At 68.2% G+C, this 16,796-nt stretch overlaps 1 protein-coding gene across 3 annotated transcripts; it reads left to right on the forward strand.

Moving 5' to 3' along the window:
- Positions 1 to 110: 110 nt before the first annotated feature.
- On the forward strand, positions 111 to 16,132 carry ATP8B3 (ATPase phospholipid transporting 8B3). Of its 3 annotated transcripts, none has more exons than XM_049097549.1 (28): positions 111 to 183; positions 1,507 to 1,565; positions 2,011 to 2,102; positions 2,497 to 2,610; positions 3,583 to 3,681; positions 3,781 to 3,842; positions 3,958 to 4,030; positions 4,097 to 4,167; positions 4,298 to 4,380; positions 5,363 to 5,521; positions 5,614 to 5,702; positions 6,421 to 6,611; positions 6,678 to 6,886; positions 7,621 to 7,652; positions 7,737 to 7,893; positions 8,124 to 8,312; positions 8,389 to 8,501; positions 9,704 to 9,868; positions 9,944 to 10,055; positions 10,608 to 10,683; positions 10,765 to 10,888; positions 11,032 to 11,416; positions 11,485 to 11,708; positions 13,586 to 13,669; positions 13,816 to 14,055; positions 14,229 to 14,367; positions 14,560 to 14,687; positions 15,578 to 16,132. In XM_049097549.1, the coding sequence occupies exons 2-28, from the start codon at positions 1,517 to 1,519 to the stop codon at positions 16,115 to 16,117; spliced, it is 3,999 nt and encodes a 1,332-aa protein (XP_048953506.1). In that variant the 5' UTR covers positions 111 to 183; positions 1,507 to 1,516; the 3' UTR covers positions 16,118 to 16,132. The 3 variants fall into 3 exon arrangements, with proteins under 3 accessions (XP_048953506.1, XP_048953505.1, XP_048953507.1); XM_049097548.1 differs by lacking the exon at positions 111 to 183 and adding an exon at positions 248 to 399; XM_049097550.1 differs by lacking the exon at positions 111 to 183 and adding an exon at positions 701 to 766.
- Positions 16,133 to 16,796: the final 664 nt, after the last annotated feature.

Raw genomic sequence — 16,796 nt, forward strand, 5'->3', positions numbered from 1 at the left:
CGCCCACAGGCAGCCCCGCCCCACGCAGGCCCCGCCCGTCTCGAAGAGGCCCCGCCCCCACCCTCCTGGCCCCGCCCCCGGCCCCGCCCCGCGCCGCCCGTTTCAGGCCGGTTGGCTCGGGGCCAACAGCTGCGCCTCGCGCACAGCCCCGCCGCCCGCGGACCCCCGCCCCGGCCCGCGCAGGTGAGCGGCGGCGCTCCCGCTGCTGTGCGTCCCCCGGCGCCCGCGCACCCTCTCTGGACTCCGCCCAGCCTGAGGGCGTGAGGTCGCGGCGGCCTCGGTGGGGCGTCGCCGGAGGTTTGCGCGGGGCGCAGTCCGCGGAGCGCCGCCGCCCCGGGGTCCCGGGGTCCCGGGGGAACCGTCTGGGCCGCCGCCGCCGCGGGATGCTCGAGACTTGTGGTGAGCCGAGAGCGGGAGGAAGGGGACGTCCTCCTGCCCCACCTGAACTTGCGGTGGACCCTGGCCACTGGGCGTTCCCCGACCATCTGCCCCGCGGGGCTCACCCGAGCCTCGCCTGTCCTCGTCTGGCGAATGGGCGCTGAGCCAGGCCCGCCCCCTCGGGGCCTGGGGACTCGGTGCCCTGAGACGCCTGCCATCTCCGCGCCGCGCGCTCCGGACTCCAGCTCGCAGCTCAGACAGGGAGAGAAGCAGAGCGGAGAGGGGGGATCCGAGCTGGGATGGGGGACGCCGCAGGGGGAGGGGGAGCCCGGAGGAGGCACGGGGACCCGCGTGCCCGGTCTGAGAAGTATGAGCTGAGAGCAGAAGGGTGAGGAGGCGCCCACCCGCTGCGGCGAGGCTGCTCCGGGTGGAGGGCACCGCGGGTCAGGGGCTCGGGGTGGGGGCCGCGGCCCCGGGGGAGCTGCTGCGGGAGGCTCAGGTTCCTGCGCCCACCGCCAGAGTCCGGCCTGAGCTGGATGGTGGGAGGTTCCAGGCTCCAGAGAAGGTGTGGTGTCTGCCCCCTGGCCCCCCAGCTGTGGTTGGCTGCCCCAAGACCATGCTCAGCCCTCCCACACACCCTCCAGATCCCACATAGAACCTGGGGGCCCCCCTTAGTCAGCAAACACGCATCAAGCCCCTAAGTGGGTCTGGCATTGGGGATTGGGGCGGGAGATGGTGGCAGGACCACCCCGGAGGACCACCCGGAGGAGGTGGGTGTGGGCATCCCAGGGGAGGGGGCGGGGTGGGAGTAGTGGCCTGAGAAGAGCCTTCATCCAGGGGTTGGGCTTTAATGGGGAAGACAAGGCAACCTTCAGTTGCTACCTCCGGGGCTGCTGATGTGAGCCCCTTGTGGGCTCGGGGGTCAGCCTGGGCCCCCCTGGGCCTGAGGACACCCAGAGGACCCAGCCAGTGGTGGGAACTTGAGCCCTGGGATGGGGCCGCTGACAGACACGGGAGGTGACATTTTAGAGGGTCTACTCTCAGGTGTGAGTTCCCGGAGGGCAGAGAATTGGACGATGGGGACCAGCAAGGGCTGGGCCCCCATGTGACCTTGCCCCCCCACCCCAGCCCCACCAGCATGGGCAGTCTCCGCTACCAAGAGGACTTCGAGGAGGAGAAGAACTCAGGTGTGTGTCCTGGGTCCGGGCAGGGGGGCGAAGGGGACCCCATGCAACGGGCCCAGTGTGGGCTCCTGTCGGGTTACACGTGTCCCCGGAGCTGATGGCTGGACGCTAGGTCAGGATTCGGGGCCTGGAGCCCATCCCCTTGGAGCCCATCGCTGGGCCTCAGTTTATGCCTCTGTGGAGGGCACAGGTGAGAGTGGATCTCCTAGAGCCTGTTCTCTTAGCCCAGGGATGGGCCCGGGGTGGCGGGCGAGGGGCCACCCCACAGATTCCGGCGGGCTCCCTGCGGGGAGGCCGGGGGGGGGGCCGTGCCTCTTGTTTACCGGCTGCCTGGCCGCGAGCCGAGCGTCTCCAGCGCTGGGTCCCCTGGGCCGCCTGCCGTCCTCTGGGGCGTCGTTAGCCCGAGTGTGCCCGCGGCCGTGCGCGATGCCCGCTGTGTCCGCCGCAGCGTTCACCTGGGAGGTGCAGGCCAACAGCAGGTCCTACAACAGCCAGTTCAAGAAGAAGAGCTTCCTGTGCTGGCAGAAGAAGAAGCATCAGGTGGGCGCCCCGGGCCCGCGGCCGTGCTCCCCGCCTTCACCCCAGGACCGCGGCCTCGGGCTCAGCTCCCCCCACCCCACCCCGCACCCGTTTCCGTTAGGATGAGTTAGTACCGGCCCTGGAGAGCGCGGGGCGGCCTCGGGGCTCTACCTCCAACCCCTTGCGTGTGTCATCCTGGGGGGTCCGAGTCACGGCTCCGCCCCCTGAGTCTTCACACCCCGAGGGGGCTCAGAAATGATGGCTACGGCTCGGCCTTCAGCGGGCACTCGGTGGACTCTGGCTCCAGACCTTGCACTCAGTGGGCGCTCAGTCAGTGCAGGTGGCAGCCGGAGGGCGGGGCCGGGTGGCGGTGGGCCCGGGCCCGCGGGCGATCTCGTGCTGGCTTCCGTTCCAGAGCAACGTCATCTGCACGGCCAAGTACAACGTCTTTTCCTTCCTGCCCTTGAACCTGTACGAGCAGTTCCACCGCACGTCCAATCTCTACTTCCTCTTCATCATCGTTCTCCAGGTGTGGCGGGCTGGGGGCAGCGCCTCCTCCAGGGAGCCCGCCCTGACCATCCCTGCCCCAGCGCCGTGTAGACCCAGGGCAGTTTCCCTGGGCTGCGGTGCGCACGGTCAGTGGGTCCGTGGCTGGGGCCCGACGGCTCGGCCCAGGGCCTGGCACACAGGAGGGGCTCAGTGTTTGTTGAATGACGAAGGTGCAAGGGTGGCTCCGTTATGCGCCAGCAGGGCACGGTCCCCCCACCCCCGGGGGAGACAGTTTGGGACACAGGACCCGTGGCCCCAGCCCTCGCGGTGCTGACCCCAGGGCGAGGAGGGAGCGGGGGTCAAGGGTGGTCTCCGAACTGCCTGGGTGGCCTGGGTGGGGTGGGCGGGGCAGCGGTGCCGAGGTCCAGCCCTGGGCGGTTTCCAGAGCACCCCGACCCTCACCCAGCGTCGCCCTCTGTTCTGAGTAAAGATCCACTGAATGCTTACTGAGCACCTACTGTGTGCAGGTCCCGTGCTAGGTGGTGGTGCTCAGACCTGAGGGATGACTGGAAGGAGTGGGGCTGGGGGGGGTGCTCTGTGAGAGGGACAAGGGACAGCCCGAGGAGGGAATGGACTTGGGCTGGGAGGGCTTCCTGGAGGAGGTGACATGGAGCTGGGCGGGGAAGGGAAGAGTGTGCTGGGGAGAAGTTTTGGGCAGTGAGGGGAACCAGAGGGACAGAAGGACAGAGGGACCAGAGGGATAGAGGGACAAAGGGACTAGAGGGGACAGGGATAGAGGGGACCAGAGGGACCAGAGGGACAGGGGTGGTTGTCCCCAGGTCTGGCGGAGAGGGGGCTGGGCCCGCGTCGAGGTGGGCAGCACGTGGACCTTTCAGCCTGGGCGCGGGGCCGGGGCCGGGGCGGGGCGAGGTCAGGGGCGGGGCGAGGGGCGGGGCCAGGTGAGGGCGGGGGCGGGGCCGTCCGGCGGCCCCTGAGCCCCGCGGCCCCCCAGGGCTTCCCCGAGATCTCCACGCTGCCCTGGTTCACTCTGTTTGCGCCGCTGCTGTGCCTCCTCATCATCCGGGCGGCCCGGGACCTGGTGGATGACATCGTAAGTGGGGGGCGGGCGCGGACGGGGCCTGGCCCTTACCTGGGGGCCCGGGCAGGGCGGGGCGGGGCCGTCCCTCTGACCCGCCCCCTGTCGGCCCAGGGGCGACACAGGAGCGACAGGATCGTCAACAACAGGCCCTGCCAGATCCTGGTGGGGAAGAGGTGAGGCGCCGGCGGGGCGGGGGCGCAGGGGCTCGGCGAGGGGCGGGGGCTGGAGGGGGGGGTCAGCGAGGGCCGGCCCCCTGCACAAAGGACCCTCTCGGCCCGTCCCCCCCAGCTTCCTGTGGAAGAAATGGGCGAACCTGCGCGCGGGAGACCTGGTGTGCCTGCACAGAGACAGCGTGGTCCCGGTGAGCTGGCGGCTGGCTGGGGGGCGGCCCCCCGCTCCCCGCCCCCAACGCCGTTTCCCCCCCCAGGCCGACCTGCTCCTGCTCGCCAGCACCGAGCCCAGCAGCCTGTGCTACGTGGAGACCGCGGACATCGACGGGTGAGCGCGTCCTGGAGCGTCCCCCTGCCCCTGCCAGCGGGCGGGCGGGAGGTTGGGCCAGAGCCCGGAGGCCCCCCCACCCCCCACCCCCGGCCGCTCACAGGCTCCCGCGCTCCCCCTCCGCCACCAGGGAGACCAACCTGAAGTTCAGGCAGGCGCCACCCATCACGCACCACGAGCTGACCAGCCCCCGGAAGATGGCATCGTTCCAAGGTGCCAGCTCCCACCTGCTGGGGGAGGCGGCTGGCCCCGGCCTGTTCCACGGCCCTCCGTCGCCCGCGGTCACCCTCCCAGGGCTGCGTATTATCAGGCACACGTTCCACGTATAAGATGCTGGAAGTTTGATTGAAAAGGCGCCTGCGCCGCGGGCGGGAGAGCCGTGTGGGGCACCCGTGGGCGCCCTAGTGTCCCTCTGTCCGCAGGGGGAGGCCCGACGTTCTCCTGGCCCACTGCGAGGGGCAGTCAGTCTAGAGGGTTCCAGAGCAGTTTGCCCTGAGCCACAGCCCCCCTCCCGACACCCACGGACGGGTGCCCGTCTGTCACGCTACCCCGGGGGAAAGCCTCCCTGGTGTGGGGGGCGGCCGCCTCCCTCTGGGCCCGACCTGCCCCGGCCGCCCCAGGTCCCACAGGGCAAGGCCCCGGGTTCCAGAGGGGGGAGCGGGTCACAGAGGCGACAGGAGACGCAGGCCGGCCCCTGGCTCTCCGGCCGGTCCAGCCGTGGGCAGCCCCCGTGTCCACTTCCAGGAGGAACGCTGGCTCTCGGTCCCCCCGGGCCCCAGCCCCCACCTCGTCGTCATCCTCACCCTGCCCCGGGCCAGCCCGTGACCCCCGATTTTCTCAGACAGAGGCGGGCTGGACATGCCTGCCACGCGGTGGGGGAAGGGCCTCTCCCGCCACCTGCTGGAACAGCCCGCAGTGCCCCCCGCATTTGTCCCCGTGGTCTCAGGGTGCCCGATGCCGGTGTGCTTCCCTTCCTCTCCTCCTCAAACATTTGTTGAGCACCTGCTGGATGCCAGGTGCTGGCGAGGCCAAGGCGGACGTCAGGGACGCCAGCACCCGAACAATGCCTAGGGACACCCCAGGGCCGAATCCACGAGCAAGGGGGCTGGGGGAGGGCTTCTGCGCGGAGGGGCCGGCCTGGGCGTGCCCGGGGGAGGCGGCCGGCCCTCAGCGCCCCGACCTCACTTGCCCCCAGGCAAGGTGGTGTGTGAAGAGCCCAACAGCCGGCTGCACCACTTCGTGGGGTGCTTGGAGTGGAAGGGCAGGAAGCACCCCCTGGACAGCGGCAACCTGCTGCTGCGCGGCTGCAAGGTCCGCAACACGGACACGTGCTACGGGATGGTCATCTACGCGGGTAGGGCCGCCCGGTGCCCAGGGCGGGGGTCTGCGGGGAGCCGGTGCCTGTCCCGCGGCGGGCGGGGGCCTGAGCAGGTGCAAACCCCTCAGGTTTCGACACCAAGATCATGAAGAACTGCGGCAAGGTCCACCTGAAGAGAACCAAGATAGATCGTCTGATGAACCGGCTGGTGGTGCTGGTGAGGGCCTGGCCTGGCGCCCGCGGCGGGAGGGGTCCCCCAGGTCCCCGCGGCCGCCTCCAGGCCTCAGTGTCCCTGCGTGCGGATGGCGCGGCCGCCTCCTGGGACGGATCCCGGAGGACAGCCGTCTGGCAGTCACGTCTCCTCCTTCCACGGTGAACTCTGACGCTGCTGGTTCCCAGGCCCCAGAGGGGGCAGGGGCAGGGGGCAGGGGGCAGGGGCAGGGGCAGGGGCAGCGGCAGGGTGTGAGCCGCCGGCCTCCCCTGACTGGCAGTTAATTTTTTGCCCCGTTAGTTTTATCTCTTTTGAAATCTTGTTGCTGAAGGAGTGTCCCCATGCCTGCCCCCCTGCCTGCCCCCCTACCTGCCCCACTGCCTGCCCCCTGCCTGCCCCCCTACCTGTCTCCCTGCCTGTCCCCTGCCTGCCCCACTGCCTGGCCCCTGCCTGCTCCCTTGCCTGCCCCTTGCCTGCCCCACTGCCTGGCCCCTGCCCGCCCCCCTGCGGCACCCCCACAGCCCCCCCCAGGTCCCCACTGCAGGGCCCCTCTCCCTGAAGCCCCCCTGCCTGGCCCCAGGAGCCCCCGCAGCCCCCCGTGCAGCCCCCTCCCCCCACAGCCCCCCCCCCGTGCTCCCCCCCACCCCCCCGCCGCCGCGGGTGCATCCCCGGGTGTCCTCACTCCAGGACTCCCCACGCTCCAGCGGCCCCTCTGTCCCTGCAGATCTTCCTGTCGCTGGTGCTAATCTCCATGGGGCTGAGCTTCGGCTTCTGGTTCAAGGTGAGCGAGTTCAAGGCCAAGCACCACTACGTGTCGTCCAGTTACATGCACAGTGTGGCCTCCGAGACTTTCGTCATCTTCTGGGGCTTCCTCATCCTGCTCAGCGTCATGGTGCCCATGGCCATGTTCATCATGTGAGTCCCCGCCCCCCGCCCTCCCCCACTCCTGGGCCCGGGCCTGACCCCGTGGCTGCCTTTCAGGGTGGAATTCATCTACCTGGGGAACAGCATCTTCATCAACTGGGACGTGCAGATGTACTACGAGCCGCAGGACAAGCCCGCCAAGGCCCGCAGCACCAGCCTCAACGACCAGCTGGGCCAGGTGGAGTACGTGTTCTCCGACAAGACGGGCACGCTCACCCAGAACATCATGACCTTCAAGAAGTGCTGCATCGGGGGCGTCATCTATGGTGGGGACCCCCGGCAGCCCCCCCACAGCCTCCCTCAGCCTGACCTGCCCGAGCTGCCGGCGTGGTCTCGGGTCCCGTCGAGGGCCGCGGAGCCGGGCTGTGCACCTCTGGGGCGCCGGGTGTCGGCCTCCGGGGCTCTAGGTGTCGGCCTCCGGGGTGCTGGGTGTCGGCCTCCCCGGGCCACTGGGTGTCCACCGTGAAGGCATCTGCCCACACGTGGGGGGGGTTCTGAGTTTTTACACGGAAACCTTTCCCTGTGTCACGAGACCGCGTTCTCCTTTCGGCTTTCCCCCTGGTTGGCCTCCTTGGCTCTCGGCGCAGGGCTGTGGTGGGCGGGCCCCGGGCCTTGTAGACTGGCGCGGGTCGAGAGAGGGCCCGCTGGGTGGGACCCGGTGGCTCGTGCCCTCCTGTGAACTCCACCCACCCTCAGCCAGGGTCGGGGGGCGATACGGGGCGGCGGGGCCTGTGGCGAGCGGCGTGGACCCCAGGCCAGGTCTTCGGATGTGTCTAGAAGGGCTGGGGACCCAGGTTTTTATGCGGAGTCGCCCAGTTTCTCAAAGTAGGCAGCCAAGTCCAGTTGTGAGCCGATCCCAGGAGGGCCCCACAGGCGGTGGGGACCCCGGGAGCTGTGGCTGCACCTGGCCCTCCTCAGCGCAGAGCCCCGGGCCCAGCTGGTCGGCCGCACCCGACGGGGGTCCCGGGTTGCCGAGGCCTGACGCGGGGTCTTTCCCCAGGCCCGGATGAGGACGAGGACACCCCAGCTAAGGTGAGCCCCGGCCGCCCTGCCCCGGGGTGCTGGGGGCCCGGGCGGCAGAGGCCCGAGCCCCCGCCTGCCTCACCGCGCCCGCAGGAGGACCCCTACCTCTGGAACGAGTTTGCCGACGGGAAGTTGCTCTACCGGAACTCGAGGCTGCTGCGCACCGTCCGGGCGGGAGAGGACAGGCTGGTGCGGGAGTTCTGGCGCCTGCTGGCCATCTGCCACACCGTGATGGCGCAGGAGAGGGACAGTGCGTGCGCCGACCCCTCCCCGCCCGGGGGCGCGGGCCCTCAGACGTTCCCTGGCCCTGGGGGCGACCAGGCCGGAGGCCCAGCGCCCGCCCCCTCCGCTGGGCTCGGAGGCCCCAGCAGCCCGACACCGGCACCCCATGTCCCCCCCGGGTCTGCCCGCCCCCCAGCTGTGACGGGACCGCTAGGGATTGGGAGGGCGCCCGCCCCACCCTGTGCCTCCCTCCCCCAGACCGGCTGGTGTACCAGGCAGCGTCCCCCGACGAGGAGGCGCTGGTCACCGCGGCCCGGAATTTTGGCTACGTGTTCGTGGCCCGCACGCAGGACAGCATCACGGTGATGGAGCTGGGGGAGGAACGGGTGTACCAGGTGCTGGCCATGATGGACTTCAACAGCATACGCAAGCGCATGTCGGTGCTGGGTGAGCGCCCGGGCCCCGGAGGGGGGAGGCGGGGGCAGGGGACAGTGTGGGCAGCCAGGCCTCCTCCGCTCTGCAGTCCGCAACCCCGAGGGCTCCATCTACCTCTACACCAAAGGCGCTGACACGGTCATCTTTCAGCGCTTGCGCAACAAAGGCACGCAAGAGTGGACTACCGAGGAGGCCTTGGCTGTGAGTCCTTGTGGGAGGAGAGGCTGTGGGGGGCAGGGGGCAGGGGGTGAGGGCACAGGGACCGGGAGAGGAGGCCGAGGAGGAGAGTGTGCCAAGGAATGGCAGGCACCCGGCTGGCCATGTCCAGGTGTCCAGGTTGTGCACTGCACAAGCCCCGCCCCAGGCTGGGAAGGAGCTGAACTCTAAGCTGTGTGTGTCCAGAGGGCACCTCTTCTAAGTCTCACAAGGACACCCTGTGGTTGGACGTTGGCCCTGGACACCGTCCGCCTCTTCCCAGCCTGGAACACAGGCTCGGCCTCCTGGCCTCCAGTCTTCTGGTCCGTGGGTGACGCCCGAAGTCCTCTGCCCGGCTGTTGAGACTCCGTCTGCCTGTCTCCTGCTGGCCTCTCTAGCTTTGTGGCTTCTTGTCCCCAGAGGGTTTCCTGGGACCCCAGTTTCCAGGTGGCAGTTTGCCTCCACCTCAGGTGGTGCCTCAGGGCCTTCGCACACACTGGTCCCTCCGCTTGGCGTGCCCCTTCCTGTCTGTCACTCAGGATCTCCTGGTCCTCAAGCCTCAGATGCGAGGCCCCCACCTCCAGGGAGGTTTTCCTGCCTCAGCTCTGACACAGGCTGTCGGGTCCTGCCGGGTGTCCTCCCTGGCCCAGCCCGGACCTTGTGAGGCCCCCAGGGCTTTGCTGGGTGTCCAGCATCACTTAGCGCAGGGGCCGTGGGCGTGTTTGGGGAGAGCTTGTCCTGTGTCCGTCCCCCGGGGGTCCCCCCGTGCCCTGCTCTGTGGGGGGTTGGGGGCGGCCTCTGGTCTCCGACTCTGAGCTGGGGACACGCACACAGAGTAATGACACAGAGCCCAGGAGCTCGGCAACATGGCTCGGCTCAACTGCCTTGGGGAACAAAGAGGTAAACTGAGGCACGAGAGCAGCAAAGGCCTATCTGTTTCTTCTGATGTGCAAGGATGTCCCCGAGGCAGGATCCCTCTCTCCTGCCCCCCCACCCCGAGAGGGCCCTTGAAGAGGGAGGCTGAGTGGGGCAGAGACATCCCTAACCCCACAGCCCCGGCAGGAGGGAGGGTCTTAGGGTCTGTTACGAATGGCCTCATTCCTGGCTGGGGAGGCAGGGGTCTGGGGGGCCGGGGAGCGGGGGTCCACGGGGCAGGGGGCCGGGGGGCAGCGAGAGGGTGGTGCCAGGCCCACCGGCCCGGCCCGCAGTCCTTCGCAGAGCAGACCCTGCGGACCCTGTGCCTGGCCTACAAGGAGGTGGACGAGGCCGTGTTCGAGGGCTGGCGCCAGCGGCACCAGGAGGCCAGCATCCTGCTGCAGAACCGGGCGCAGGCCCTCCACCAGGTGTATGAGGAGATGGAGCAGAACCTGCAGGTGGGCCGCGTGTGCAGGGGGTGCCCGCAGCCCCCACGCCTGCCCCGGAGCTGAGTCCCCGCCCCCCGCCCCCAGCTGCTGGGAGCCACAGCCATTGAGGACAGACTGCAGGACGGCGTGTGCGACACCATCAAGTGTCTCAAGCAGGGGAACATTAAGGTGTGGGTCCTCACAGGTGATAAGCAAGGTGGGTCCCAGGGCGGCGACGCCCAGCGCAGGGGGGCATCTCCTTCGGGTGGGCTGGCACAGAGTGTGGGCCCGTCACCCCTGTGTGACGCGGGCCAGCCCAGGGACTCGGGGCCACAGCAGCAAGGAGCCTCAGGCCCCGGGCGCCCCGACTCTCCCCGCCGCGGGCTCTTCGGGGGCCAGCAGGGCCGCATCAGGACCTAGGCCGCGGGCGCCGACCCGCAAGGTACCTGCACTGACGTCCTGCGGCTGCGATAGTATAAACACAGATACCCAAGTGGGTTATGTTCTTTTTTTTCTTCTGATTTTAAAAGAAATTAAGTCATTTTCGTGGGTGCCAAGAAGCGCCCATGGGTGGCCGTGCTACGTCTAATGAGCCCTTCCTTGGCCACGGCCCCCAGACCCCCCTCCTCGGGGGCCTAGCCTGGGCCAGCGGACCGCGGTGGGGACCCGCGCCGACCTCTCAGGGCCGCCCGTCATTGGCGGGGAGGGGGGCCGGGGTGGGCGTGGCCCCAAGCCAGGGGCTGCAGGCGCTGAGCCGGCTCCTTTGCAGAGACGGCGGTGAACATCGGCTTTGCCTGCCAGCTGCTGTCGGAGAGCATGCTCATCCTGGAGGAGAGGGAGATACTGTAAGAGGTGGGGGGGCGGCGGGGGGGCCTGGGCCCCGGCGAGCCTGGTGACCCCCCGTCCGTCCGTCCGTCCGTCCGCAGGCAGATCCTGGAGGCCTACTGGGAGAGCAACAACAACGAGCCGCACGGCAAGGGCAAGGGCCATTGGAAGAACCAGTTCCTGCCACACGTCAAGGTGGCCATGGTCATTACCGGGGAGTTCCTGGTCAGTGTCCCCTCAGGGCCGCGGCAGGGCCCGGGTACCGGGGCGCGGCCTCTAATCGCCTGGCCCGGGAGGAGGGGCCGGTGGGGGCGCCCCGGAGCCGAGGCTGCAGCCAGTGACGCCCCCGCCCCCCCGCCCCCCCCCAGGACCAGGTGCTGTTGTCTCTGCGCAGGGAGCCGCGGGCGCTGGTCCACAGCGGGAACGTGGAGGTGGACGAGCCCTGGCAGGAGCTGGACGAGCAGAAGACGGACTTCCTGCGGGCCCGGCGCATGTCCCTGATGTGGCGCGCCCTGGGGATCCCCCTGCGGGGCACCGGCCTGGCGCCGCAGGCCGCGGACTCCAGCAGCAGCGACATGCTGTGCGTGCAGCGGGAGCGCGCCTTCGTGGAGCTGGCCTCGCAGTGCCAAGCGGTCATCTGCTGCCGGGTGACGCCCAAGCAGAAGGCTTTGATCGTGGGGCTGGTCAAGAAATACCAGCGCGTGGTGACCCTGGCCATCGGGGACGGCGCCAACGACGTCAACATGATCAAGAGTGGGTAGCGGGCGGCGGGCGCGGCGGGCGCGGTGGGCGCGGCGGGGCTGACGGCCGTGTCCCCGCAGCTGCGGACATCGGCGTGGGGCTGGCGGGGCAGGAGGGCATGCAGGCGGTGCAGAGCAGCGACTACGCGCTGGCGCAGTTCAGCTTCCTGAGGCGCCTGCTGCTGGTGCACGGGCGCTGGTCCTACATGCGCGTCTGCAAGTTCCTGCGCTACTTCGTCTACAAGTCGCTGGCCAGCATGATGGTGCAGATCTGGTTCGCCTTCTACAGCGGCTTCACCGCGCAGGTGCGCTGGCCCCGGGGGCCGGGGCCTGCGTCCCTGACCGCTGGGCTCTGGGCCGCGGCGCGGCAGAGGGGACACGCGCCCTCGCGAGCTTGGGAAGGGGTGGCAGCGGCGGAGCCACCGAGCCCGCGCCAGCGGGAATGAGCTCCCGTCACCGAAACCGTGGCCCAGAGGGCCCTGACACGAGCGTGTGGTGTGGGTTTGTTTTCCTTCCTTGTTTATAGGTATTCCTCAGGTGTTCCTTTTTTGAAAAAATATTTATTTATTCATGAGACACACCCACACACACGTGCACACATGCGCACACACGCACAGAGGCAGAGACGTCGGCAGAGGGAGCAGCAGGCTCCCTGCAGGGAGCCCGATGTGGGACTCGATCCGGGGACCCCGAGGTCACACCCTGGGCCGAAGGCGGATGCTCGACCGCTGGGCCACCCAGCTGCCCCGTTTTTCAGATGTTTCTATAAATGGAATTGTTTGCTTGATTTGCTTTGATTTGGGACTGTTCGCTGCCGGTGTATAGAAGCATGAGTGGTTTTTTGAGTTTTGGTCTGTGCCCCACAACTTTGCTGAGTCTGTTAATCGGCTCTAGCAGCTTCCTGGTGGATCCTTTGGGAGTTTCCGCGTATAGGATGATGCCCTCTGCAAACAGGGATCTCTTTGCTTCTTCCTTTTCTACCTGAATAGCACTTATTTCCTTTCCTTATCTGATGGCTCAGGCGAGGACTCGCAGCGCGACGTAGCGCAGCGTTGAAGGCAGGCGTCGCGCGTGCTCGGGCCCGGGCGGGACAGCGGCGGTTCCTGTGCGCGCGTGTCAGCTGCAAGAGCCGCGGCTTCTCCTCTACTTGTCCATTCAGCGTGCGTTCCTAGCAGGGTGCACTCGGGGGTATTACTCACTGTGTATTTTGTGCTCAGATTGTCCCTGATTTGTCCTTCGGACACGTGCCCGCCGTTCTCCCCACTTCCCGGGGCTGCAGGACTCCCCGTGTTCATTTTGTACGTTCCTGCCCCAGCGCTGCTGTCAGCCCTGCCCACGGGGAGCCCTGGCCCTCGGTGCTGAGACACCGGGATCTCAGCGCTGTGCGCTCGCCGGCCCTGCCGTGTAACCGCGTCCTATTAACCCCGTGGAGGTGAACGTCTACACCTGTGTCCCCTCGGTGTCTGTCTATCCATCCATCCATCCATCCGTCCGTCCATCTTTATTGAATATTAAGAACTATGAGCTCACAGCGATCCGCGTGATTCCAGTCCCGCGGGACGAGGCTCCGCGTAGCCTTTGCCACGTTCTCATTTGTGATTCTCTTCTCTCAACAGTGAGAAACCTGATTCTTGTAAGATTTTTTATTGTCCCTTGTTTGCTCGATACCAGAGCCACGTACGGGGTTTTTAGAGCCGAAGCCCATATTCCGCTAGCGGGGTTGCATTCGTCCTCAGGAGCGCTACTCGCCCTAAGGGCTCCTCCGCATGGTCATCTCCCGCAACCTAAAAGGACAAAATACCCCATATCCTCAGGTCATTTTTTCTCCTGTGGTTCTGCGTTGAAGCCACCCGCCTTAAAAATTAAAAGGACGGAGGGACGCCTGGGGGGCTCCGCGGTTGAGCGTCTGCCTTCGGCTCAGGGTGTGACCCCGAGGTCCCGGATCGAGTCCCACATCGGGCTCCCCACAGGGAGCCTGCTTTCCCTCAGCCTGTGTCTCTGCCTCTCTCTGTGTCTCTCATGAATAAATAAATAAAATCTTAAAAAAAAAACAGGACAGAAAGGGGGCAGTTGGGCAGTAATTAGACGCCCGCCTCTCCTCCCTGCCTTTCCTCTCCCAGCCTTCATCAAGCCTCCTGTAGGCCGCCCCTGGTCTCAGCAGGTCTGTAACTTGACTTTTCAGCCTCTGTATGAAGGCTGGTTCCTGGCGCTCTTCAACCTGCTCTACAGCACACTCCCCATCCTCTACATCGGCCTGTTCGAGCAGGTGAGCAGCCCCCGGCCCCGCCGCTGCCTCCCCCTCCCCTGGAGACGCTCCGGTGTCCACCCTCCCTGGCGAGGGCGAGGGCGTGGGGCCGACCCCACTCCCCACCGGTCCCAAGAGCCTGCCACTCGCCCCCGCCCCACCCCCAGGACGTGAGTGCCGAGCGGAGCCTGGAGCTGCCCGAGCTGTACGTCGCTGGCCAGAAGGACGAGCTCTTTAACTACTGGGTCTTTGTCCAGGCCCTTGCCCACGGCATGGTCACCTCCCTGGTCAACTTCTTCATGACCCTGTGGGTCACCCACGACTCGGCTGGGCCCATCAGCTTCAGCGACTACCAGTCTTTCGCGGTGGTCGTGGCCCTGTCGGGCCTGCTATCCATCACCATGGAGGTAGGCGGGCCACCAGCTGGTCCCACCCGGGGCCCTGGGACATGAGGCACCGCCGTCTCCTGGTGCAGTGACCCTGCCAGGGGCCCTAGCAGGTGCCACTCATGGGCCCCGGGGATCTGGCCCCCACTGGAGCCCTTGGTGCCACCCTGGCTTCGTCCTGTCTCCCCACTCAGGTCATACTCATCATCAAGTACTGGACGGTCCTGTCCGTGCTGGCCATCGTCCTCAGCCTCTTCTTCTATGTGGTTGTAACTTGGGTCACCCAGAGTTTCTGGCTCTTCCAAATCTCACCCAAGACCTTCCCGTTTCTGTGTGAGCCCCCAGCAGGGGGTGGGGTGGTGGGCCCTGGAGAGGGGGACCCGCTTTGCCCCTCTCGGAGCCTCTGTCTTCTCAGCTGCCCCAGGGATACATGCAGGGGGATGGGAGGAGGGGAAGGCATGGGGTGTCAGGAGGCTCTGTGGAGGCTCCAGCCGGGGTTGCCCTGTGACCCTGCCCTGTCACTAGATGCTGACCAAAACGTGCTGTCCCACCCCTCCATCCTGCTGGTCATCCTGCTGAATGTGTCACTAAACACCTTGCCCACATTGGCCCTGCGTGTCATTTACCAAGCCCTCAAGAAGCCTTGCCCCAAGGTGAGAGCCTGGGGTCCCTGTTGCACCCTCTTGGGACCCCTCAGCCACAGCCTGTGCGGGAAGACAGAAGCTCCAAGACACAGGGGGCGGTGGGAGGAGTGGAGAGCCGGGCACACATCTGGTGCCCTTGGAGCGGGGGACACCAAGTAACAGGCCCTGGGGTCACCCCCAGATGGTCAGGCTTGGGGATCCACAGGACAGAGCAACTTGGGGTCTGTTGACACCCTATGGGAACGGGTACCCACTGTGTGGCCCATCCATACCTGGGATACGACCCGGCCCCGGGAAGGAAGGGACCCCAACACCTGCCCCCACGTGGAGGGACCCCGAGGACACCGGGCTCAGGGAGGGGACCCAGACCCAGAAGGACGCCTCCCGCAGGACCCCACTCCCAGGAGGTCCCCAGAGGAGGCCGGTCCACAGAGACAGAGGAGGAGGTGGGAGCCAGGGGTGGGTGGGGCGGGGCCAGTGCTTCCTGGGGACGGGGTCTCTGTGTGGGGAGATGGAAGGTTCTGGAGACGGTGGTGGGGGTGGGTGTGCGGGGGGTGAGCGTGCTCCGAGCCCCGAGCTGTGCACCTACAGGGGGTTACGGTGGTAGGTTCTGTGTTACACGTATTCTGCTAAAAAGAAAAGAAGTGTGTGTGGGAGCTTAGGGGCTCCCATGACCGACGCCTAGAGGGGCCCCAGGGCTGAGCGGAATAGGGGACCCCGAACCTGCCCCCTTCTGCCCTCAGGCTGCACACTCGGCCTCCCGCGCCCACCTGTCCGGGCATCGCCACCAGGGGGCACCCACGGCACCCGGGGGTCGGTCCAGGGTCGGGTCCCCCAGGGCGGGGGCGGCCCGGGGGCGGGGCCCGGGAGGAGGTCGGTGACCGGGCTGTGCCGCGCAGGAGGCGGAGGCGGAGGCGGCCGCGAGCGAGGCGGCGGCGGGGGCGGCGGCGGAGGGGCCCCAGCTCCGCCGGGAGTCGCGCGGCCGGCGCTCCAGCTACGCCTTCTCCCACCGCGAGGGCTACGCGGACCTGATCACGCGGGGCACGATGCTGCGGAGGGCGCCGGGCCCCGACAGCGACCTGCTGGCGCACGAGGCCCCCCCGCCGCGGGAGCCGCCGCCCGGCGTCTCGGAGGCCCCCCGGCTGCCGCGGACGCTGTCGGTCCTGGGGAGGCGGCGGCAGGGCAGGGTGTCCTCGGAGGACGAGCCGCGCACGGCGAGCTCCTGCGCCACCGTGGACCAGCGGCCCGCCCGGCAGCCCGGCGCGGCCCAGGACGCGGGGAGCTCGCCGCAGCCCCTGCCCGAGGCCCCGGGGAAGGCGTCGCGGTGGGGGGTCCCGCCGCCGCCCCGGGGGACCTGGCCCTCCAGCTGGCGGAGGCTGCCGCAGCCGGCCCGGCGGGGGCCGCCCGACCCCGAGCGCCCGGCCCGCGGGGAGCAGTGACGGCGCGCTCGCTCCGCGCGCGTTTCCTTTGCTAATAAACCAATAATGCACCTTTCCCGGCTCCTCCGGCTCGCTCCGTCCCGCGCGGGCGCCCCCAACACCGCCCTCTGCTGGCCCGAGGGGCGATTTGCAGGAAGAGGCCTGGGGGTGCACCGCGGAGGAGGGCGGGAGGGGAGCGGGGAGGGGAGGGGAGGGGAGCGCGGAAGGGAGGGGAGCGGAGAGGGGAGCCGGGAGGGGAGCCGGGAGAGGAGCGGGGAGGGGAGGGGAGAGGAGCGGGGAGGGGAGGGGAGCGGGGAAGGGAGAGGGGAGCGGGGAGGGGAGCGGGGAGGGGAGCCGGGAGGGGAGAGGGGAGCGGGGAGGGGAGCAGCTTCCCCACCAGCGCGGCTCCGCCCTGCAGACTCTCCTGGGACTAGGTCGTCCCCAACCAGGCTGCCCCAAGGCGCCCCCTCAGAGCAACCGCGTTGGGCCCCAAGCGGGAGGCAGACACCCCCGGGGAGACACAGGCTCCCGCGCCCCCCACCACTCCCCGTCCCCCAACACGCAAATCAGCGGAGTGAGTAGAAAATAATTTATTGGAGAAAAACAACAAATCCAGCACAGCAATGGTTAACAATGACGATGATTTTAACTTTTCAGCCTGTCACCTGAGGGAGGGAGGGGGAGGGCTTCTGATCCCTCC

The sequence above is a fragment of the Canis lupus genome, chromosome 20 (genome assembly GCF_003254725.2).
Source record: "Canis lupus dingo isolate Sandy chromosome 20, ASM325472v2, whole genome shotgun sequence".
NCBI lineage: Eukaryota > Metazoa > Chordata > Mammalia > Carnivora > Canidae > Canis > Canis lupus.